Source organism: Talpa europaea (genome assembly GCF_964194135.1).
Source record: "Talpa europaea genome assembly, chromosome: 16".
In the NCBI taxonomy this organism is placed as follows: Eukaryota; Metazoa; Chordata; class Mammalia; order Eulipotyphla; family Talpidae; genus Talpa; species Talpa europaea.
The window spans coordinates 46,471,867-46,495,647 of NC_140084.1; the positions used below are offsets into that span (position 1 = coordinate 46,471,867).

The 23,781-nt window shown below is 51.4% G+C and overlaps 1 protein-coding gene across 2 annotated transcripts; it reads right to left on the reverse strand.

Annotated features, from left to right (window-relative positions):
* Positions 1-321: 321 nt before the first annotated feature.
* LIG1 (DNA ligase 1) lies at positions 322-23,506 on the reverse strand (the record flags this gene model as incomplete). Of its 2 annotated transcripts, XM_084256757.1 has the most annotated exons (27): positions 322-405; positions 537-629; positions 1,998-2,141; positions 2,848-2,901; positions 3,170-3,322; positions 4,524-4,606; positions 4,734-4,878; positions 5,546-5,617; positions 6,181-6,291; positions 7,257-7,352; positions 7,642-7,757; positions 8,008-8,093; positions 8,724-8,823; positions 9,035-9,126; positions 9,921-9,997; positions 10,411-10,577; positions 10,729-10,901; positions 12,414-12,470; positions 12,751-12,831; positions 13,159-13,234; positions 13,592-13,693; positions 14,673-14,774; positions 15,714-15,812; positions 16,718-16,844; positions 18,627-18,762; positions 21,432-21,521; positions 23,490-23,506. In XM_084256757.1, 27 exons carry the CDS (start codon positions 23,504-23,506, stop codon positions 322-324), a joined length of 2,733 nt encoding a protein of 910 aa, XP_084112883.1. The 2 variants fall into 2 exon arrangements, with proteins under 2 accessions (XP_084112883.1, XP_084112884.1); XM_084256758.1 differs by lacking the exons at positions 14,673-14,774; positions 15,714-15,812 and having other exon boundaries at positions 13,592-13,711.
* Positions 23,507-23,781: the final 275 nt, after the last annotated feature.

Consider the following 23,781-nt stretch of genomic DNA (forward strand, 5'->3'; position numbering starts at 1 on the left):
TATGTGCACAGTGCAGATGTGAAACATTTCCACTCCTGTGGAAAGTTCTGGAGGAAGGGGCTGGCATAGACTGTTGCTGTCAAACTGTTCCATATCCCCCAAGCTGAGCACAGGCTTAGACACAGAGTAGGTACTCAATAATTATTTATTGAAAATAACCAAGCAGCAGAATTCCACCCCCTTACAGACACACACACACACACACACACACACACACACACACCTGACTTCCCAAACCCACTGGACTGGACAGCGATTTGCTGAGCACCAGAGGGGAGACCCCCAGGCTCTTCTGCTGTGCTCTCCTGGCAGGGGGCAGGGTCAGTAGAAATCCTCCCCTTCGGAGTCAAGGTCCTCGCCTTGCTGGTTCTGAATCTGACTCTGCTTCCTATACAGACAGGCCACCTGAGGGGAAAGAGTGGGAGTGGCAGTCAGAAGCCCTGGGACACCCTCCTGCCCACCTTGGTCAGAGCAGGTCAGAACCCCATCTCCAAGGTGCCACCCTGGGGGGCCCAGCCCTCCTCTGGGAGCCTCACCTGGGCACTGGAAGTGGCCTCCTCTGGCTTCTTGTCTTCACGGACACGAATAAATCGAGGGAAGCGAAGGGAGATCCCCTTCTCACTATCCACCTGGGGGAGACAGGGATGATGGCAGGCACCCTCTGTGTCCATGCTCCTGCATCCTGGGTCTGTTTCTTGAGCCCCACAAGGGGGCTCAGAAATGGTTGTGAGAATTAAATAAGGCCAACAGTGTGCCTTAGGGACCACACCTGGGCATCATAAGGGCTGAGGTAAGTCCAGCTGCATGGCAGTTACTGATGATGCAGCTGTTATTATTAGGTGAAGGGCAGAGTTGTTGTGGATTCTAGAAACAAATTTGGGGTTCAAATCCCAGCTCTCAAGAGCCACAGGACCTGGACCAGCTACTTAGCTCCCTGGGACTTTACTTCCTCATTTGTATAATGGGGATGCTGAGTGCTTCTGTGAGGACATGGTGAGTGCACACAGTGGCAGTGTACACAGTGGCAGTGTACACAGTGGCAGGCTTTTCGGCATGGCGTTGCCCCACCAAAGTCTCAGAAATCGGTGGTCTGGTGACTGGTCATCCCAGGGACCCTGAATCTCAAATGTTGAGCAAGAGGGGCATTTCAAAAGCAAAATTAAATGGCAATTATGAGTTCTCCCTTTAAATGGAAGTGAGCTTCTCATTAGAAAAGAGCACGTAGGGCCTCCCTGGTGGCTCATGGGTTAAAGACAGCACTATCAAGCTATCGCTAGACACTGCAGCACGAGTTCGATCCCTGGCTGGCCAGTGAGCAACCAACATGGCGAGCAGACCTCTTCTGCCTGGCCCACTGCTCCCCTCAGCAGTATACTTCAGTCAGTCTGCCTGTTCTGCTGCCCACTCTCTCTGGTGAATCCTCTCAACTCCTCGCACCTCTGGCTTACACCCCAGAACTTGTATGCATAAATAAATAAATCATTAAAAAAAATTAAAAAGAAAAAAAGAAAAGAGCATGTAGCTTATTTGGAAGAATCAGAAAAAAAATCTCACAGAATCTGCTTTTAATATGTGGGGTCTATTCTGAGAAGCTGAGAGCTTTAGGGCTGGACACAGGTTGGGTTTGCCCTGCTAGGACTTCAGCCAGAACCGAGACTGAAGCACAAGGAATTGGCCACAGGAGTTTCAAAACATTCACTGTGGTTGAGAAGACGGAGCAGCTGGGTAGGAATCCTGCTAAACTTCTAGATGAAAGAAGGGGGGGTCTTCAAAAATGACTTGAAAGTGGACTAGGGGCGGATGACGTGAGCAGGGGCCAGGTCACTGCTTTCTCTTTTTCAAAAGTAAAACCGTGGACCCCATTATCTGACACTGAAATATAGCACAAATTCCAGTTTTCTCGCTCACCCCTAAGGAGAGCAGGGGCTCCCAGCCCCTTCCCTACCTCCCACATGGAATTCCTCAGGGAGACCTCCCCATGGACCTCTGTCACTCACCAGGCCGCGGGCAGCTGGGTAGATGGGGGACAGGGAGAGGTCGGCACACTTCACCTCCCACACGGCACTGGGCTCCAGCCAATGGTCCGGGGCCACGGCGCCATCGGCCCGTACATAGGAGCGGGGCCCAGATAGCACCAGGGCCTGTGGCAGGTAGGAGTGGGAATGAGGAAGAGAAGGGGTCAGGTCTCAACATCAAGGCAGAGGGTTGAGGGGTGAGGAAGGAAGATGGGGGAAGGGGAAAGACAGAGAGCATAGATACCCCTTAAAAGTAAAAAACTGAGAGGAAATGGGAAGAAATGAAAGAGACCCCGAGACAAGAGATTAAAGGCAAAAAGAGGTGGGGGGGGCAGAGACCCAGAGGACAGGAACCCACAGAGAGAGGACAATGGCCTAGAGAGAGTGTTAGAGAGACCCGGTGGGGGGGGGGGGGGCAGGGGTAGAGAAGGGGAGACAGACACAGAGAAAGAGAGAGAGAAAACTACAGAATGGGTCAGAGACAGGACCCAGAGACACCAATTCATGATAAAAAGTTTGACCCCTGCTCCCAAAAAGCCTATAACCATGACAACAAACACTCCTATTACTAAGGGTTTATCCAGCATTCTTCGAGAGGACCTCAGGGAACCCCACAACTGTCCTGCATTCCAGAAGCACTGAGCTGGGGGATAAGAGGCCCCCTGCCCCATATAACTGGCAAGTGGCTGGCAGATCTGGCCAAAGCCAGCAGCACTGCCTGCTTTGCTTCACCGGCAGCTGGCCCTGAGCCCCAGATAGGGGAGGCCAAGAGTCCCCCACCCACTGAGGTGCAATTAGGGGAGAGAAGGCGAGACAGGGCCCTCATGTTCACCTGCAGGCTCTGGTGATGTTCTTCCAGCTGCTCGTCACTGAAGCCAGTGCCAAGCTGTGGGGAGACAAGAGGTCAGGGACTTCCCAAAGGCCTGAACTTCCTCCAGCTTCCTATGGAGAGTCACCTTCCCAAATGCTCCCAACTGTCCCCTCTCCCTAGCCTAGAAAGTCACCCTGTGGGCTCCCCTGCCTCCCACCAACCCCAAAAGTCACTGAAAACTAGGAGAGATAATCCCTCATGGGAGGATGTGACTGCCTCCTGCTGTGGTCCTCCCCAGGGGAGTCAAATCTCCCCCCAATTTCTGTGGTCTGGCCCTCAGCACCTTGCATATGGCCTGAAGCTCCTCACTCTCCTCATCATAGGAGGCCAGCAGGAAACCCCCATAGCGGCCAGCCCGCTTCCCCCGGCCCAGGTATGCGCCGATCACCACGAGGTCCAGGGTGTCACCCACACCTTCGAGGTAGTCCTTCTTCAGCTGGAGGACAAAGGGTGGCAGATGAGGTGGGGATCCTGTGCCTGCAGGTTCAGGGCTGAGGAGGGACTGGGGCATAAAGAAGCCTGATGGCAGCCACCCTGAGGACATGGGATGTGGACGGGGATTCTAGGGCTCAAGAAGAGTGGATGGCAAATGGGAAAGAAGATGGAGAATAGAAAAGCAGGAAGGAGCAAGAGGGGGAGGCCCTGGCTGGATTTTTCCTTTTCCTTCAGTATGGAGATGCTCCCCTTGCTCCTTCACACAGAGAACATTTATCCATCCCCCTAGAATATTCACTAAACGCCCACTGTGTGCCCCAGCAAGTGCTCAGGTGTGGGAATGCTACAGAGAACACATCCTGAGGCAGGAAAGGTTCATGCTCTTGCTGCTGCTTACCATCTGGGAGGGGAGGCAGGCATGGACTGGGAAGCCTAATGGGCAGGCCTGATGGCTCAACCTCACCCCCTCTTCATGCCTCTCTATTCAAGCCTCCACCCTCATTTACCAGACAACAGCCTCCTGCCCAGCAGCCCCACACCCATCACCATCCACACAGCAGTCAGAAGACCCGGGCAAAATGACAAACTGGCCACAGGACTTCCTGCTCATGATGCCTGGTCTCCCAAAACCCTTAGAGGAAAATCTAATTTTATTTTACCAAGGCCCCCGACACCTGTGTGATCAAGGACCTGCTCTCCACACCTCACACCTCTATGGCCCTTGCTCCCTGCATATGCTGAGTTTGTCTGACCTCAGGGCCTTTGCCCTTGCCACTCCCCAGCGCCCATCTTTACATCCTATCATCTGTATCTCTACGGGAACATCACCTCTGAAGGGGCTTTTCCCAAATACCCTCCCTGGCCTAAGCTGACCTGCTTTCTTCTCAGTGAACTAACTTTGTCTGGTTCAAGTCCCACCTCACTTCCTTCCTGTCAACCTTGCCCAACATGGGTGGTGAGCTCAGTGGGGAGAGAAATCTCATCTGGCTTTCTCACCATGGGATTCCTGGCAGCTCAAGCCACTACTGGTGGATTCCTTACTATGGGGCTTACAGGAGGAGAGAGGAAAATCAGAGTCGGACTGCAACAGTTGGGATGGCACAAGGGCCCCTGAGCTCAAATAGGGACCACCAGGTAGGGACAGACTTCCATCTGCTGGGCTGGGTGGGAGGCTAGGCTGGGGGCTGGGAGTGGGAGGTCACCTTGAGCCAGTTGTGGGACCTCTTGGCAATCTCATAGGTGGCATCGACATCCAGGGTTTTTACCATCAGCCCCTCGCAGGAGTCTGAAGAGACACAAGCAATGCTCTGGTGATGGGGGCAGGCAGGTGTCTGGACCAGGTGAGCTGGCTGGGGCCGGATCAGCAAGGAGAGCAGGGAAGCCCCAGCCCCAGCAGCCCCAGACACTCTTACCTTTCACTGACTGCTCCAGAAACTCAGCGATCTGGTCCGTGTCCTTAGTGTCCAGGGAGGTGGCGAAGACAAACTCACCCTCTGTCTCCACAAAGTTGTCCCGAAGCAGCTGGCGGCGTCGGGAAAAGGGCTCTCGGACCAGGCTCTGGGCGGCAGGAGAGAGAGGAAGGGATTATCATCATTGTGGAAATAGAAAATGAATGCCACGAGCAGCGGTTTTCTCAATCTTTTCCATCTTGGGCCCCCTTCCAACTCTTGAAAATTACTGAGGACTCACTCGAAAACCTGTGTGTGTGTGGGCTACGTCACATGATAGTTACCACATATTGTTACATCACGTGTCCACATCAGTCAGATTAAAAGCAAGGATGTTAAAAACACTGTTCGTTTAAAAATAATAAATCTAAAGGTAAGCCAAAAACATATTTCTTTATGAAACAGGCCTGCATTTTAAAATAATCAGAAAAGGGCCACTCTTGTACATTTTTGCAAAGCATTTAGTGTCAGGCCTAATAGAGGCTGGGTTCTCGCAGCTGCTCCTAGCCCAGAGGGCTGCAAGACAGTGTTCTGGTTGCCACGCACAAAGTAAATCCGCGTCACACAGATGTGGACTGGAAAAGGGAGTCTCACAGGCCACTCTAGAAGGGTCGCAGGGACCCACAGGAGTCCAGGGACCACGCTTTGGGAACAACTGCTGAGAGTGGCATCCTAGCTTGGAGATGTGGCACGGACGGAAACGAAACACAGACCGCTGGCTCCCGAGCTCATACCTCACCACCTCAGCTGCCCCACAACATGAAGGGGGAACTCACCTCTCCATTGAGGTAGATGAGGTCAAAGGCGTACAGACACACTTGCACCTGGATCTCTGCAGCGTCCACCTCCTGAATTGGGGCAGAACAGAGAGCAGGAGTGAGGAACAGAATTGGGGTCTGAAGCAGACACTGCTGTCACCTCCCTTTATCCCCAGCTAATAGGCTGCACACTGGTGAGGGTGGCAAGGATGCTGGTCCTGCCCCTGAGGGCTGATGGCTCTTGGCTAATCCCAGCTTCATTTCCCTTTGTGGACAGTTGCCCTCCCAAACTGCCATGTAGCTAACAGTTGCCCTCCCAAACTGCCATGCAACTAACAGTGGTACTTGACGCAACTGTAGCCGATAAGAATAAGTAAATTACTCGGCTGTGGGGGCAGACTGGGGTGGGGTGGGGTGGGGGTGCTCCTGGAACAGATCTTTTTTCATAATGAAACAGATATAGGAAAAGGGCCCATCCCTTCCACCTAACTCCCTTCCTGCTTCGTATGCTTAAAATAAGATGCAATGGCTGGAGCTGTGGCAGTCATAATGCAAATGGTAGAGACAACAGCATCCTGTCTGACAGACTTTGTCCTTCTGGAAGATGAGGGAATGTGAGGCCATGGCAGGGAGAGGAGAGGGGCTGAGGCTACCTTGCGTTTGCGGGTGGTAAGCACTTGGAATGGCTGGATCTGCTTCTTTTCCCGGTCCCAAGCCACAGCCTCAGCATCCAGGATGAAGGATGTGACTGACGGGAGTTTAATCTAGAAGGGAAAGAGTAGTTAGAAGGCAGGAAAAAGCCAAAAGACAGACACAGGGACAGAAACTTCCTTTCCTTTCACAGTTGTCAAAATCCACAGGTGAACTGACACCAACCCCAAAGAGACACTCAGGAACACAGATCCTTGTCTCCTATTCCACACACTGAAGGGAAAAAAATGAAGTTTCCCATGACTACTATTTGGTCCCACATGCTGGGAGCCTCTACTGTCTCCCTATACCTCTCACTTCACATCCAGTTCCCTAGTGTACTTGTGCAAGTCCTCTCTGAAATTCTAAGGCGTCCACACCCCGCCCTTCACACTTCTTCATTCTATCGGTCTCCTGGTCCCGCACCTGTATAACCTAATGTCCTCAGAAACTACAGTGTTCTTGGAACCCCAAATATCATCACAGCACATCCCTGTTAAAAAATATCCCATGGCCCCTGCAGAGAAGGTGGCTCTTCTTGGTCAGCACCCAGCCCTCTCTCAGGTCACTGTCATGCTGGCTGGAGAGTAAGATCCTGGCTCCCCAGCCTCCACTGCCACCCCAGGGTGGTCACGGGCCCTTGCTAGCCCAGAAGTCCAAGTGGAGTCAGCCAGGCACAGCCAGGTGTGCTGGAAGGGACTTAGGACAGTGATTTCTTTCCTCATGAGAGGAGACAGAAGCTGGAACTCCTTCTCCTCTTTCTGTCTGGAAGTGTGGCAGCTGTTTGGAGTGAAAAGCCAATAAGGGGAACAGCAGAAGACAGAGACAGAAATGAGTTGGGTTTGGGGGTATGGGAGGAGTCAGGATACAGCAGGGCCAGCCTTGGGGTGCTTGGCCCCAGATTTGAGAAAGGGCCAGTGAGTCAGCTGTTCCATGATTTGCAAAATGCATTCACTCCCCTGACAATAACCCCTGACCCCACCCTCATCCCCCGCAAGTTGGGCCTCAGCTCTTGGTGCTCCTAACAGCAGATGCCCACCTTGGGGATGCGGCTGATGATGTCAGGGTACTTCCCAGTATTGTCTTCCTGGTTCCTGCTGAAGATCTTCACCTCCCCGCCTTCCAGAACATGGATCTGAACAGTGGGGGAGGGAGAGGAAATCAGAGCCCAGGCCACACTGGCTGCCCCTCCTTTTTCTTCTGATCCCCACCTTCCCTGGACAAAGTTTTAGAAGCTCTGGAAAAGGAATGGGTACAGCGACCTAAATGCATCCTTGTTCAAACAGCACCCCCAACCCTGTTTGTGGGAGGCCCACCACCTTCTTAGTTTCAGGTGGGGACTGATGCCCTGAGAGGCATGCAGGGTGTGTGGGAGGCTGTGGCAGCAGCTCAGGTCTGAAGGGAGGTACCCGCCCACCCCATACCTGTGCCCTCTGCCCGTCATATTTGTACTCGCAGGTGAAAGCTGCTTCCTCAAAGCGTTTCAGCACCTCACTGACGCCCCGGGTAGGGTGAGCCAACATTGGTTTCAGGGGGATCCCTGAAAGAGGAGGAGAGAATGTGAAGGGAAAGGGGGGTAAGTGATGAGTCAGAGTGAGGCCCGGACCCATTCTCCTCCCTCACCACCGATGAAGACAACACCCCTCTCAGAAGGGTGCCTGATCTCCCCACTTGGGATGACGGTCATGTCATTTGATGACATTTTAGTCCCCGAGAGACCACAGATAAGGTGGACATATGACAGGTTGTGGGGGGAGGCTGTGCTGCCTGAGGGGCCCCTGGGGATGTACCTGGGCTCAGCCTGCAGTGCTCTGGGAGGTGGTCCAGGCCATGCTCCAGCAGAACCGGGACAATCCGGTCCAGGTCAGGTACCTCGCTGGGGTGGGGGGGTGGTAAGAACAAGTTGGGACTCTTTCCAGAACTCAGGCAGCCTGGTAACTGCTCTTTGGCTGCAAGATCTGTCTCTGCTTGTCACCAGGTCTGTGGGTCTGCTCCTGCCTGTCCTGTCCACCCGCCTTTCACTGGTCCTCCCTCAGTGTCAGTAATATCACTGACTCCCTTGGTTTAGATCTTCCCCATCAGTCATCATGGGACCAGCGACTCTCCATCCAGGAACAAACATTAGAAGTCTCCTCAAGGTGGGCCCTGCCTCCACAGGCTCTGAGGTGCTGGCAGGGGCAGACATGAGGTCACAGGCAGCGTGGGGGGAGGCAATGACCCTGGAGCAGCCCCTGGCCCTGCTTTTGGAACGCACTTTCCGCTGCCTCCCCCGCTCCCAGATGTTGTCCAAGGACATTTCCCCAGGATAAGAAATGGCATTGAGACCACCTAAAAGGCACACGAGGCTAACCCCAGTAATAGCCTCTAGAGAAACAGCTAAGATTGGGAGGTGGTTGTGGAATACTCCCTGTAACCTCTCATGCCCCATCCATTCCCCTCTCAGGTCTCCTGTCACCCCTGGTGCTGAGTCCATTGTCCCCTGGCTGCCTGACCCCTCTGTTCTCACCAGAATGTCTGCTTCAGAATCATGCCCTGTTCCTCCAGCCACGTCTTTCTGGTCTCTGCAGTCTTGCCCTTCCCAGCATCCACCACGGCTGGTGGGAATTCTAAGAGAAGACCCAGAAGAGGCTTTGGGATGGGCCCGCCCACTCAGTTACCCCAGGATGCACAGTGGGTGTTGTGTTGTACCTCAAGAGTAGGTAAACACAGCCACCACCCAAGACAAAAGAGGAGGACTTTCCCTCAGGGGAGAGAAACCTGGAGTGGCAAAGGGAACAGGAAGTGGGGGGGGGGGAGTGGGACTGGCAGGGGGCTCACCTTGGCCTGGGGGCGTGAGGCTCACAGCCTGGGCCAGGGCGGCCAGCACGGATTGTTCTGCCAGCCCAAGGCGCAGCCGTCCACTCAGGGCTCTGGGGAGAGAATAATGGGGGGACCTGTCCATACATGTTCAACCCTGCTCACCATACCTTACTCCTACCTCCTCTAATCTTCCCCTCCTCAACCCTTTGAAGGAGGTCATGTGCTGGGACTCAGTGAAGACTTACTAAAGAAAGCCAGGGCTGGAAAGAAACCAAAAGCTCCCACGCCTCCACTTAACAGAGGAGAAAACTGAGGTTAACCAGTCATGATCATGACTACTGGCATTTCCTGGGGACAGTATGGGGTGCCTCTCGGCCGTCTCTGCCTCAACTCAGCTGCACTCTGAGAAGATGGTGAGGCTGGGGTATGGCGAAGCAGGGGCAGAGCCAGGCATGATCTAGACCGCAGCTGGGGGTGGGGGCGTAAGGACTGAAGAATGAGGGTTAAGGACCTATCCCTGGCACAGGCCCCACTTTTAGTTAAAGAGCAGGAAACTAAGGCTTACCCTCACAGATACAGGATGGACTGATGATCAAGGGACCAAAGGCAGGGTACCCAAAAAATATTGTAGAATATGAGCTATCCATTACTCTCTTTTCTTGGGTTCAGGCACTGTCCCGGCACTTGCAGGCCACAGCAGACATCATTAATCCATCTCAGCTCTGCCCATAAGTCCCAAACTCCTTTCTCAGGTGGTACCTGTGTTCCCTTTCTGTCCCTCAAGGTCAGCGCGCCCCTCACTGGTGTTGCTTTCCTTTCAAGACCTTCAGAACACTTGCATGATTGCAACTGCTGGTGCCCCCCATTTGCCCAGCTCCCTAAACTCACAGGCCCACACCCTCACCTGGCAATGTAGCGGGCTTCGGAGTGGCGGCAGGCAACAAAGAGGCCTTTGATGACGTCCATCTTCTTGGTTGTAGACTGAGGAGAGGGAAGAGCGGCCAGTAATGTGGTGTGAACTGCCGAGCCATACCTTTTCCCAGCCACCCTTGGAAAACCTGCCCTTTTCTCCCCCAATTCCAGACTCCATGGGTCCTGCTCTCTGGTGGTAAGAAAGGTCAGCTCTTCTTTCTGCCTCTCCCCCTGGTTTTCTTCAGTAAATCTTCGCTGAGTCCCAGCACATGACCAGTGCATGTGTGAGGATCTCTAGAGGAGCACCCATCTTGAGTATGGAAGGAGAGAAAGCTCGGCAACCCACATGCAGAACTCGGGCCATGCAACCAGAGAGTCTCCCCAGCCGTCATCCTGCCACACATATGCCTTGAGTCCCTCCCTACCCACTCCTGCACAGAGACAGAGAGCCGAGGGTCTGGGGTGTAGGCCACCCCACTCACAGCATGGCCAGAGAGCCGGGCGATGTCCTGGAACTTAGTGAAGACCCCAGCGGCACTGAGTGGGGGCGGGGGCAGCATGAGTCTCTGAGTACTGCGGCTGTTCTCGGCCACCAGCCCTACGTCACCCTTCTCTGTAGCCTCTGCCCGGACTGAGTCAAGTTGCCGACCTTGGGGTGCAGAGAAACGGGGTGATGAGTCTGAGAAGGCAGATGGCTACAAGTCTCCCTTCCCTGAACGGGCTTCTCAAGCCATGTGCACTGGACCTCTGCCCTCCCCTGAGGGCTGCCCCCCTGCCCTCTCCCCCATACCCCTGCTTACCTGTGGCCTGGGCCACTGCCTTGAGAAGGACGCCGTCCCCCACACCAAGTTCCAGGCCCTCCTGGGGTGGCCCCAGGCGATTGAGGCTGAGATAGAGGATGGGGAGGAGATCCGGAGGGGAGAGGGCCACCACCGAGCGTATCAAGTTGCTCAGTGTCTCCACCATCCGCAGCCTGGAAGAGGTGACAGGGATGTGACTGCTGAGGACTTCAGGGGCACCAGGGGGAGTAAGAAGGACCCAGGAAAGGGCTCAAAACAGTATCAGGTGTGTGAGTGCAGCCACAGCACATCTCGGCCGATGGCAGCTCAGTTACTGGGTTTGCTACACCATGGCCAAGAGGCTGGGGGTGGGGGAAACTATCTACAGAGAAACAACAGCAATGGTGGCTGGACTATTTCCCACACAGGAGGTGCTGGCTTTGAAAGCTTTGCAGGGTTTAACTTCTCAAATTCTCATCACTATTTGGTGGAGACCCATCATTGTTTCTGTTTTCCAGAGGAAGAAAACCAGGAACGAAAGATGCAGTCACTTGCCCCAGGTCACAGCGCAAGGAACTACTGAGCTGAGACGTGAACCAAGGGCACCTGCTCAGTGACGGCACACGTTTTTTTAAGATGATCCTCGTGCTGGGACGTGACGCTGACACAAGGGGGAGCTGGCCATGGGTGTGTGGGGACACGCTGCCATTTCTACAGGGTTTTTCGTAAGTGTAAAATTGTTATGAAAAAGCCAAAAGAAATTTAAAACCCCACCTTTGGATTACGGGGTTTGGACAGTCACCTACAGTTCTTCTGACCTGCTGTCTGATAACTCCTGAGAAGTAAATGAACTTCTGGACATCACAGTTCTCACTGCAAACTTGAGATGGACAACCTTTATTTTACTCATGAGGAAGCCTCAGTTCAGAGAGGTCAGGCCACCTGCCTTTGGTCACACACCAGGAAGCAGCAGAGCTGGGCCAGCCACTGTCTCTTGGACCAGGCTCTGGTGAATTGGCCTGCACACTGCGGCCACCCACAGGTGCCCTCAACATGTGTGACCTGCCCCACCACGGGGCCACACACCAGGGTAGGACCCTTCCCTATTCACAAAGACACAGGCTTTTTAGAGCAAAGCGCTGGAAAACAGCATGACTGCTCCACTGTGTCAAGAAGTGAGTGGTAACACGTGAGATGTGTCATGGCCAAGGAGCAGCGACAACTGGAGTCTGCTCACACCCCCACGGAGATCATCTGCAAACCACACTGACAGTAAAAGTGGGGAGCAGAATGAAAAGTCCCTGAGAACACTGACATAAACTTGATATACAAGCGTGGGTGCCAGGGATAGGGAGGGGGGAAAAGGGTTGCTGAGCCCTGTAGGAGGCTCTCCTGATAACCCAGACCCGGGACTCCTCCGGCTCACACAGCGAAAAGCCAACGGGCTTACTCAGTGGTTTCCCCACACCAGGACTCTGGGTTTACCACCATATCTTGCTCAGACCAACACAACAAGGAGCAGAGACTCCTGAGCCTGGGCGCACAGAGGCCCCTCTGGTGGCTGTGATCTGGTGCATGGGGGAGTGAAAGAAGGATCAGGCTTCGAGAGGTATAGCAAGCTCCCAGCATGGGACACCAGACAAAGGATAAGGACAGAGCCGAGGGGCACCCGCCTGGCCAAGGCCAGCCCCGCCCCCATCTAGTACCGAGCAGAAACCTCCTCGATCTTCTCAAATGTCCGGGCCACGGCCAGGTAAGGTACCCTGGGGAGAAAGAGATAAGAATATGTACAAGCCATGTTGTCCTAACCACCTACTGACCCCAGGCTTCCCACACCTCCCTGGGGACAGTCTGCTCACACCATCCTCTTGATGCATGTCATGGGAGAACAGAGTGTTCTCTCTTCCCTCTAGTGTGGCCAACTGTGTCCCCAAAACACAGAGACAGAGAGAGGCCCCTCCAGAGAAGGCTTGGGTTGGAGGGCCTCCTGTGGCAACAGGGCTGGGTGAGGACAGTCTGGGGGCAAGTCGGGGAATGTCTCACTTCCGGCCTGGCAGCCAGCAGGCATCCTCCACAGGGTGGTAGTTGTTCTTAGCAGGATTGTAGCTGGCTGGGTCCAAGGGTCTGTGGAGGCAGAAGGAAGAGTCAACTGGGACACTCAGCCCTCCAAAGAGTACTTATTTAGCACCTACGATGTGCCAGTGCTGGTTCCAAGCCAGAAGTGAATGGAAACAAAGCAAGCTCAGGTGTTTGCTCTTCAAAGCACTGAACACAGTTATAGCAGTGTGGTTAACTCTACCCCAACCTGCTCAGTGCCCTGCAACCCCCATAGGCTTGGTGAGGGCCGGGCCAGGGGGCAGCTGTCTGCTCCAGGGGCGCCCACACAAGCACCAAGCAGTGGACTGAAGAGAGGGGGTCACGCCCAGGAGACGCTTACTGTATGTGACTCACCCCTTGGCTTCCTCCTTTCTTGGCGTACCAGATCCCTCTTCTTTTGCTTCTTTTTTCACTGCTGGCTTCCGGGGGGCTGGGGATGAAGAAAATTGTGGGTCCTTCCTTTTCCTGTCATCCCTCACAACTGGCCCAATATGTTAGGTTCTTGGGGAGAGGGTGATGGCGATGAGGGACTAGTAGCACTCACTGGAGAAAGGCCCACCCACCACCTGCTCCTGCACAACCCTGGAAATGTGGTGGGAGGAGAGGGGAAGTGAGGTAGTAAGATAAGTGGAGTTTGAGGCAGGAGGTGAGGGGAGGTAGGAGGACAGGTGAAGGTGAGGTAGGAGGATGGGGGAGGTGGGAGGTGAAGTAAGGTGAGGATAGGAGGAGATGAGGTGGAGATAAGGCAGAAGGTCAGGCAGAAGGTGAGGTAGGGGAAGAAACTCACTGAAGAAGCTGCTGAGAGTCTTGGGAGCTCTCGAGGCAGGGGGCGCCTGGGCTTCCTCCCTTGGTTCTTGCTTCATCGCCACCTCAGGCTCTGAGATGCTTTCTGCCAGAGGCTCTGTTTCTAATATGAGGGGTCAGAGGATGAGGCGCTGTCTGAACTCCCAACCCTGCCCTTGTCCTTCTGCAGCTATGTCATGGGCCTCTTAGGCCTGATGTTATTCGGTTAATTAGCATCATTCTAGGTTCTGGGAAACTGTGACTTGAAGTGCAATGATGTGTAACAAACACAGGGCCTCAAGTGTCATTTTGTTCAATGTTGGCCAGGATTCATTTTTCTCCTCAGTGTTATAACAAGACTACTTTGAATGAAACGACATCATACGAAGGAAGTCGCTTGTGAACTGCTGGACTAACTTGTGGAATTTCACCACTAAGTCCACTGGCCTGAATGGTTGTGGAAAGGAAGTCCAGCCACTAGACTAGAAGTAAATGTTCCCACTTTAACAATTACAGAAAATCAGATATGAATCAAAACCCAAAAAATGTCCCCATATGGTTATAAGACCAGAGTCTTAGGGATAGCCAGACAGCAGAGGATGAACCACTCAAAATCTGAAACTCAGCATGGCTGTCTCATTTAAAAACTACTGCTCAATGGCTAATGCTTAATACCCGTGATCTCTGAGAGCTCTATTTTATTGCAGGATGACTTTTAGAAGAGCGAAAACAATGGCAACAATAAAACCCAAGTCTCCTTAGAATTCTCAATTGACATTTGGGGATCTATATCTTGTTTAAAACAAGGGAACGTGAGAGAATTATATGTAGTTAAACAAGGCAGAATGGTAAAAACAAATCCTGGACATTTGATAAAGCAGCAGATGATATGATAAAGTATTTACAAAAACTAGTGAACATGAATAAACATGGTGAGAGACATGAGGCAAAAAAGGAGGAGGGAGGAAGCAAGGGACAAAAGGAATGGTGGTTTAAAAAATTAAATCAAAAGACAGAGCAATTGTCCTCCAAAGACATCTGACTTCAAAACCAGAAAAATGGGCCTACAGTGATCAGAAACTCACTGGCAGCCTTTGAGGGCTCAGGGGGTGGTGTGGGCTGGTGCTCCTCTTCTGCTCCCTTCTTTCTTGTCACTTCAGGATGCTGGAGGCTTTCTGTTGGGGGGTCTGTTTCTGGTGACAGAGAGAAACATCAGATACAAAACACTGTGACCCCCCAAGAACATTTCAAGGCCAGGACACTGTCCGAGCTTGTTCTCTCCTTCATGCGACAGGAGGTGTAAGGAGCCTACTGTCAACCCCCAGCCAGGCGGGCACCTCTGAGACAGACCCTTTATAGTGCTAAAAAGTGCCAACAGCTAATCAAATCTCCACAAAGTTCAAATCTGCTCTGGGAAGGTGAGGCTCCTAAGGACAACTTATGGAAAAAACAAACAGCAACAATCGCCACCATTATAATCTCAGATTGCCAGGAAATGAGGTTACATTTTCCAAGGAAACTGGGACATCTGGTGGACACTGTGTGAACTACCAGCTGTGGGTATTTCACTCCTGTAATACTAGATCACATTCGCTGTCATTCCTAATGAGGCATTTCTTACAAAGCTGGGCTTTCAGTGATTGCTGGGATAAAAGGCAAGAGTTGCACAAAAATCAAGGTGGAATAGGAAGCGACAGCAGCAGTTTGCAACTGGATTCCAGAGTGTGAGAAACTGTGCAGCACGCCCCTGAGATGGCCTAATTGCTTATTTTAAAATGAAATAAAAATATTACTTTCCCTTCCATTGTATAACTATTACTTTCTCAAATGCCCAAGTTGCAAGAAGATAGCTAGCTGCTTGACCATAACTATGTATTAAGAAACAAACCATTAAGGTTCTCGGGATGCCATGAACACATTACTAAGTCACTAGGGGCGTCTGGGAAAGGTTGGGAACTCTGATTTCTGGTAAAATTCACAAGGAAAAAGAAATCACTTAAAGGAAAACAATTGTCATCAAATAGGCCTAGAAATAGAAGAGAAAGTGGGACATGCATCTGGAGGACACAGGCAACACACACACACACACACACACACACATACCCTTCCTCCTCCTGGTGTCTCACCTTTCTCCTCCTCCTTTCTCTTCTTGGCATCTCTCTCCTTGTCCTGGCTCTGATCTTCTAGGACATCTTGAATTGACCGTTTAGGAAGTTGTTTCCGGGCTGGGAAGGCAAATGTGGCGGCTGCTTCACTGGCCCATCTGCCCCCACTCCAGAGAGCTCAAGTCCACTGATGATGGGGCTCCTGAGGTCTGCTCCCTCTCTCTGCCTGCTCACAGCCACTAACCCCTACGCAAGTCCTATCCTTTGAGCTCTGTAGTTTCTTGGCTGTGTGACCATGAGAAGGTTATTTAACCTTTCTGTGCCTTGCACCTCATTCTCCACATCTGCAGAATGGGAACAATGCCCCAAAATAAGTGAGGACAGTAGGCGGTTGGCCCAGTACCCAACTCTAGCAGATGCTTTCAGAACATTCCCCCGAAACTCCCCTTCAAGTTCTTACATCTCCATGTGTCCAGGCCATCTCTGGTCCCATGGTTCACAGCCCCGGACCTTGTGTTCTACACACTGGCACGCTGGGTCATCAGCAGCCCAAAGGCCATCTCAACTCTTATACTCCCTGCCTAGAACTCTCTTCATACTTGGTCCCTGCTTACTCTTACACCTTCAGGGCTCAGTTAGGTTAATCTCTCCTTGAGAAGTCTCCCTGAGTTATGGCCAGACATCACCTGTGCCACCTCCATCACGGCACATGGTCACCAGATGTCTTCTCTGGCACTTACTAGGGACCAGCCTCGGTCCCAGGCACTCTACATATATTCACTTTTAATACTCCCAGCGCCTCTGTGTGAGGTGGGTATTGCAATCATCACCCTCTGTTCTACAGAGGAAGCAAGTGAAGTTCAAAGAAAGTTAAATCACTTGCAGGTCAAACAGCCAGTGGATATTGTAGCCCTGCTCTTGACCACAACACTAAAAGCAGAGCCAGCAAGAGGATGGCCGCTGGTGTAAAGTCCCAGTGTGAAGAGGGGCCACTGAAAGGCTAAGTAAGGCCCACATGATCTTACCTGTGCGACGCTTAGGGATCCCAGATGGGGAGATGCCCATAGCAGAGGTATCCGAGGGGGAAGAGTTGCTATCAGGAAAGGTGACAGGACTGGGAGGGGACACTGGCGGGGAGTCGGGGGCAAGTTTCTGGAAGTTTGGGAAAGAAAACAATTCCAGAGTTAGGGGAGAAGGTGGGACCACTTCGCAATCTCAGTTCCCAGCTAGTTGAGAGTAGAGTAGACTCTGAAGCTCGCTTTCCCAGTGCCCACCCTTTTTTTGGTCCCCTGGTCCCAGTCCCGGTTCAGGGCTCAGCTTCTCCTACTAGGGCCATCATGCCACCCTCCTGTACAGTTTCATGGTCCCTTACCCTCCCCATTGTGGACACCAATAATAAAGCTTTTTCCTCAAGTGACAGAATTTTTTATTTTTAGCTAGGCTTAGGGCGGTCCAAGACTACATTTCCCAGCCTCCCTTGCAGCTGGGTGTGGCCATGAACCTCAGTACTACATAATTTCCCGACACTTGTAGGGTCCGCTGTGTGGTGCCCCAATGGAGACATTAGCCATACCACACCCCCTACCCAGTGTCCCTTCCTTAAAGATCTGAGCCCTAGGTCCAAAGGGTACTCCCTCCAGGCTCAGAGGTCCCAGCAACCACTGACCATCATCCCCACCATGAAGATTCAGCTCCATGGCCAGAGGCATGACAGTAGCACCTGCAGTTGCTACCTCCATAAGGCCTTCAAGTTCCCGCTGTCTCTTCCGTTACCTAGTTGCTAACATTGCACCCGGTTGACAATTCATCATCTTTCATGTTCAGTGACACAGACAGGGTGGTTAAGGTTGCAGTGGGGATTACGCTTGCAGATCAGCCGCCCTTAAGATGGGGGGATGATTCTGCACGGTGCAGGGGGCCCCATGTGACCACAGGGGCTTAGAAAGCGGAAGAGCTGAAAAGAGATGAGCTATGACACACAAGAAAGGCACAGAGGCGCTAGCTTTGAAAATGGAGGAAAGAGGTCTCCAAGGGCTGGAAAAGGCAGAAAAGGGATTCACCCCCCCAGCGTCCAGAAGTCACACAGGCCTGCTCACACCTCGACATTGGCCTCCACAGGCCAGTGTCAGACCCCTGTTCAGAGCCAACCGAAATAAAATTATGTTGATTCAAGCCTGTGCATTTGTGAATGTGATGGCAGCTAAGGCTAGTAGTGAGGGAAAGCTTTGTTGAGGTGACATATGAGCAAAGTCCGCAGAGAGGGGGGCACAGAGTCACATGTGTACTCAGGAGGAAGAGCAAAGCGCAGGGAAGAGCACAAGGCCCAGTGGGTGCATGTGAGACCAGGACAGAGTGAGCCAAGGAAGAGTCGCAGATGAGGTGGGGAGGCAGCCCAGGAGACTTTGTGGGTCCCTGTAAGAACAGGCTTTGGCCTGAGCTGCCAACATTGGGGCCTGGAGCAGTGAGAAAGCTCTCCCTTCTCCCTTTACCCCCCCCCCCACCCCAGAATGAAAAGCACTACACTGAAGTTTTCTTTCTGCCGAGCGCTGAATGGGCATTACTTGACTTTTAAACAGGGGAAGGGAAAGGAGTAAGCCAATGTATCTGGAGAACTGAAAAAAGACCTCTGACAGCAGGAGAGTCGGGATGTGGTTCTGAGGCCTTATTGTGTGTACCGGGCATTGTGCTCAGATCAGTGTGAGGATTGATCCCCTCATCTTCACAGCTGCCCTGTTATCAGGAATTGCACTGCACCTTACAGGTGGGGTAATCGGAGACCAGGCTGCAGGTCTGCCCTAGGGCATACCAACAAACTCCTCCACCTCCTGGGGCAGGTCTCCAGAATTCTCTGGAGCAGCTGCGGCTCTCAGTTCCAAAGGCTAAAGGGAATTATGGTTTCTTCTGGTAAAAACAGGCAGGCTGATAGGGACCTACCAGGACTTTGGGGGGCGTGCGGGCTTCCTCCTCGTCTTCTCCTTCGCTGCCCAGGACCCGAGCTAACTTCCTCCTTGGCCTCTTGACTGGTGAGTCATTCTCAGGTACCACTCCATTCCGCTCCTTCAGTGCCACTCTAAAAGGTGGTAAAATAAGACTTTTCTAGCAGGCAGAGTAGGGATGCTGCCTACACTCCAGCTCCTTCGCAATGTTTCATTCCCTTCGTTTCCTTTAAAACATTCAATGAACTTTTTCTGGGAGCCTCCCTGGCATAAATTCTTATTTTTTTTTTTTCCTGGCATAAACTCTTAATCCTCCAGCCATTCATCAAACTACTCTGGAGGCCTCGTAGGTGCTCACCCTGTGATAGCTGATGCTAAAGCACAGAGGTACAATCTTCTTCAGGTAGAGACTGGCCTCCAACATCCACCTGGAGACCCTCTTTACTTCAGTCACTTAAGTTCCTCAGTTTCAGCTCCATACATGGCCATCCAGCTAGGGACTACACTTTCCAGCCTCCCCTGCAGCCAGACATGGCTGGTTCTGGTCAGTGGGGAGTAAATGGCATGACTGACACATACAACTTGTTTCTACTTGTCCTAACTGCCATCTTACTCTTGAAACTTGGACCCGCAGACCTCTTTAAACAATGCAGAAGTGGGCCTGGCAGAGCAAAGAGAAGGGAATGGAGGAAGAAAGAGGGCAGGAAAGAGCCTGGGACGACATAGTAGAACAGAGCCGCCTACCTGCCCTCAGCCAAATACCTCAGAGTCTGACAAGTGAGAAATGGCAGCTTTTCATCTCCTCAAATAACTATGGCTTCGGTTGCTGGTTCAGCAACCCAACTGCTACCTAGCACTGGCTCTGAGGAGCCCACATTGTGGTGGGGAGGAACACAGCCCACAAAAATACAGCAAGCATGTGCATGCCAATGGTAGTCACTTAGGGCACTGAGGACACGGCTGTTTTGTACAGGAACCCGCATGTGCGGAGTTCCCAGTCTGGACGAAGAAACCAATGTGTTCGCAAAGAGACACTCATTCCACGGAATGTCATTCACAAGAATGAAGCAGGTTCAGATGAAGTGTCCTGGGAGAGGCTCTAGGACATTTTTTGTGGGGTGAAACTAAAGTATCGCTATCGATTTTATTCATGGCTAACCCCACAGAGCTTAAAACAGGGTTTAGCATGCAGATGATCATAGGTATTTGCTGGGTAAATGAATCTATATAGTATGATTCCATGATGTAAAAATATATAGAAAAGTGCATCCATCGATCTCTGCAACTTGCATGTTCTGCTTTAGTTTGCTAAAAATAAATTTAAGGTATGTGCTACCAAGTAGCTATTATGTTGGACATGTATCAGTGATTTGAGAATAGGGACCAAAGGACCTGCTACCTCATCTATAATTATGGGGAACACTTAGCCATTCAACAAACATTTAGTGAGCACCTTTTATGTGTTCATAACTGTACCATAAGAACATATGTTTAGATGCACAGAAAAGAGGTCTGGAAAGCTACATCTTAAGTGGGTAAAGTAATTCTGCTGAGGAGAGTATTATAAGGACTTCACCTTTTTACTTCACCTACTTCTCTGAGCCGGTATTTTAACAATTACCACATGTAATTCTAAATATGGATACCTCTGCTAGAAACCACATGCCCAAGAAGATACACATAGAAACGATTTATGGTGACATAGGTTGTTGTCAGCCATGAGTTAAAAATAAGCTAAAGACCCATTAGAAGGGGAGTGCGAACTAGTTTCCACAGACTAGCCATACAGTGTGATACAAGGCAGAAGGAACAAAGGATCCGAGCGCCCTGTGCTCATGAACAGAAAAATACCTAAGTCACATGACCTAAGTTGAGCCACACTATACATAATACAGCCTGTAAACTTTTTTTACATTAAAATAGATCAGGAGTTGCGCAAATTCTTGATTCTTACCTAACTGAGCACCTATTACAAATCAGGCACCAGTCTACATGCTGCAATATGTGGATTTACCGAACCCCAGACAGAAGTCTGAAAGAGAGTACGATACCCCTGTGACAAGCAAGGATACTGGGACACAGAAGGGGACATTCCTTGCCCAGAATCCCAATTAGAGATGTGAAGGAAATGTGGCAAGCTAACTGGCCCAGAGTGTTCACATGACCCAAGCAGGATCATCTGGAAAATACCTAATGTGGACTTTGGAGCAGAGAACAATGCTTTGGTCTACTCAGATCAAGATGAAGCCAGTGACCAGCTTCTTTGCCTCAGGGTCAAAGTCTGCTCTAGGATGAAGCCAAGACCTGAGAAACAGAGTCCTGGGTCAATGCTGAGACCTTAGATCTAGCTGCGCCTGAAGCTGAACCTACCTTTAGATGTCCCAGTTACTGGAGTCAAAAACTTCCTTCTGGGGCCTTTCTGGTGGCGCAAGGGGTTAAGCAACGCACTATGAAGCAATCCGCAGCCTCTGCAGCACAAGTTCGATCCCTGGCCAGCCAGGGAGCAATCCATATGGTGCAGCAGACCTCCCCGGTCTCTCCTGCTGCTCCCCTCAGCAGTGTAATTCAGTCAGTCTGCCTATTCTGTTTCCCACTCTGTCTCTGGTGAATCCTCTCACCCCCTGCATTTCTGGCCTGTACCCCAGCTCTTGTATGCATAAATAAATAAATCTTAAAAAAAAAACAAAAAACTTCCTTTTGGCATCCAGGCATTCTGAGCTGGCTTGTACCACTGGCAGCCATGAGACTTCTGGTTGTTCACAGACTAGACCCCCCACATCCTGGCCCTGTGCCTATTACATACTTTGGAGGGGGCTCTGGCTCTCTGGTACTGTTGGATGTCTCCTTCTCTGGCTTCGTCGCTTTGCCCTCTTTCTTGGGTTGGAAAAATGACCTGGAGGAACAGAAGATGGGGGAAGACAAGGGAACAATAGCAGCATCAATAATTCCCTACCTGTACTGCATTCAACCATTCCCTATGCCTGTTCCTATCCCAGCTCGGAACAGGATTTCAAGCTACTCCCTTTGACTGATCAGGAAAAGGGGGCTTACACAGAGGCAATGCTGTTTGTCTGCCTCAACTCCCCTGAGATAGACACATCCCAATTTTCATTCAACAAGTATTAAGTAACACTTATAATACACCAGAGCCTGTGCTGGGCCCTGAAGGTTTAGTGGTGACCCCAAGTCCCAGACTTCAAGCAACTGATACACTAGGGGAGGAGGCAAATACTGAGCAAGTAACTAAATATAAAATGTCAGGAGGCATGAAATGTTCTGAAAAGGTTAAATAAAGCAAGAGCCCTCCACAGGAGACTGGCTAGACCGGCTTGTGTTCAGAGTAGACAAAACCGAGAAGGAAAAATAGCAACTTGACAGTGGGGAGAGCAAGCTGGCCAGCACTTCCCTGGCCAAGGGAGAGGGAACCTCACACCATAGCCCACCACCCCAGCCCAATTATGGCACCAGATAGGCCAGATAGGGGGACAAAGTGAGTCTGAGATAAGGCTATCCAGAGACCAGGAAGCAGCATGAGAACAAAATGAAGCATGGTACTACAAATCAGATCCCGGAATAGATGAGGTTGCTCACAGAAATCCAAATGAAGTGTGGCATCCAGCTCATGGGAATGGACCCATGCTAGTTGTCGTAGATGGAAGATGGGTGGGGGATCTGCAGGAATCCCTGTACTAGCCTTTCTGTATGCTTGACATTCTTAAGCGTGCAACTTTTCTGTACACTTGAAATTCTTCCCAAATAAATGGTTTATTTTAACCATCTTTTTTTAAATAGCAGTGACATTGGTTTAAAACACGTGTATGATTTAAGGGTAAAAGCTCACCCTCTTCAGGTGTAGGTCACCACACACCATGCTCACCACCAAAGCATCCATAATCCTCCCTCCTTTGCTCTTTACCCCCAAAAAGTTTGCTTAATTTTTAAAAACAAATAAATACAGCAAAGCAAGGGGAGTGGAAAGCCCTCAACCTGGACAGTTTTCTCACCACTCAAGAAACACGCAGCCTGGGGTCTCCGCAGGCGCCACCTCCCATCTCCCCGGCTCTCTGGCTGTCAGCCAGGTCTGCCCAGGTCTGCGTTTGTCAAGAATGCATTCCCTCTTTCTGGCAGTCCCTTCATTGTCCTCTTGGGGTGCCCCTTTCCCCAAATTATCTCAACCCTAAAGGCCTGCTTTCGCTACTCCCAGGGTGGGCAGAGGCCCCAGGCTTGGCATATCAGAGTCCTGCATTCCCATGGCTAAGGTGACAATCCCAGGGGCCTGAACTGGGCCAGTGGAATCTGACTCTTGCTATTGATGGGGCAGTGGGAAGTGGGAGGCTCTGGGGGACTGCTAACTCTAGGAAGAGCCTGCCCAAGTGCCACAGCAGCAAAGACAGTAGAGCTCAATGATGGCGAGAGAGGCTCCCGAGGACGAAGTTTTGGCAAATGGATCCAACCTCCAAGTCCAGAAAGTTTTCACTACCACACAAGTCATTCTGTTCCTCTCTTCCTGGTAACATCTAGGCAATCACTATTTCGCTGGGGGCGGGGGTAGGAGGGAGAGTTACTCTGGCTGAGGCAGCATGCTTGCAGGGTCTTTATCCACTACAGCTTCATGGGAAACCCCTTTCTCCTCCACTTGGAACAACCACCAACTTCTCAAGACACTCCATATATTCCCTGAGGGGATGAACCCATTGCTGATGGGTTACGAGTTTGCCCCTTGCAGCTGAGAAACTTTGGTTCATATACTCCCCCTCCTCCATGTCCCACACCCCACATTCAATGTGCTGCTCAACTCCTGGAAATGCCAAGCACAGAGAAAATGAAAGAGAAGCTGTTAATGGGAGGGCGGAGTCCTCACATGATACTTCGCTGCATGATGGCGATGGCGTCAGAACCCTCCCTTCCCCTCGTCTTTTCTTCTCCTGTTAGCTGCACCTGAAACAGAAATGCACATTCTTGGTGAGAAGATTGGCTGTACAGAGACCAAAGGGAAGAAACCTATCAGATTAAAAAAAAAAAAAACCACATTTCTCGTATATTTATCTAATCATCATCCAATTCTAATTCATAGACCCCCCCCATTCTCTTGGAATTTCCTAATTGTGGTTAAGTAAAGGCATCTCTTGTTATGTTAATGAAGGTAAGGTAAT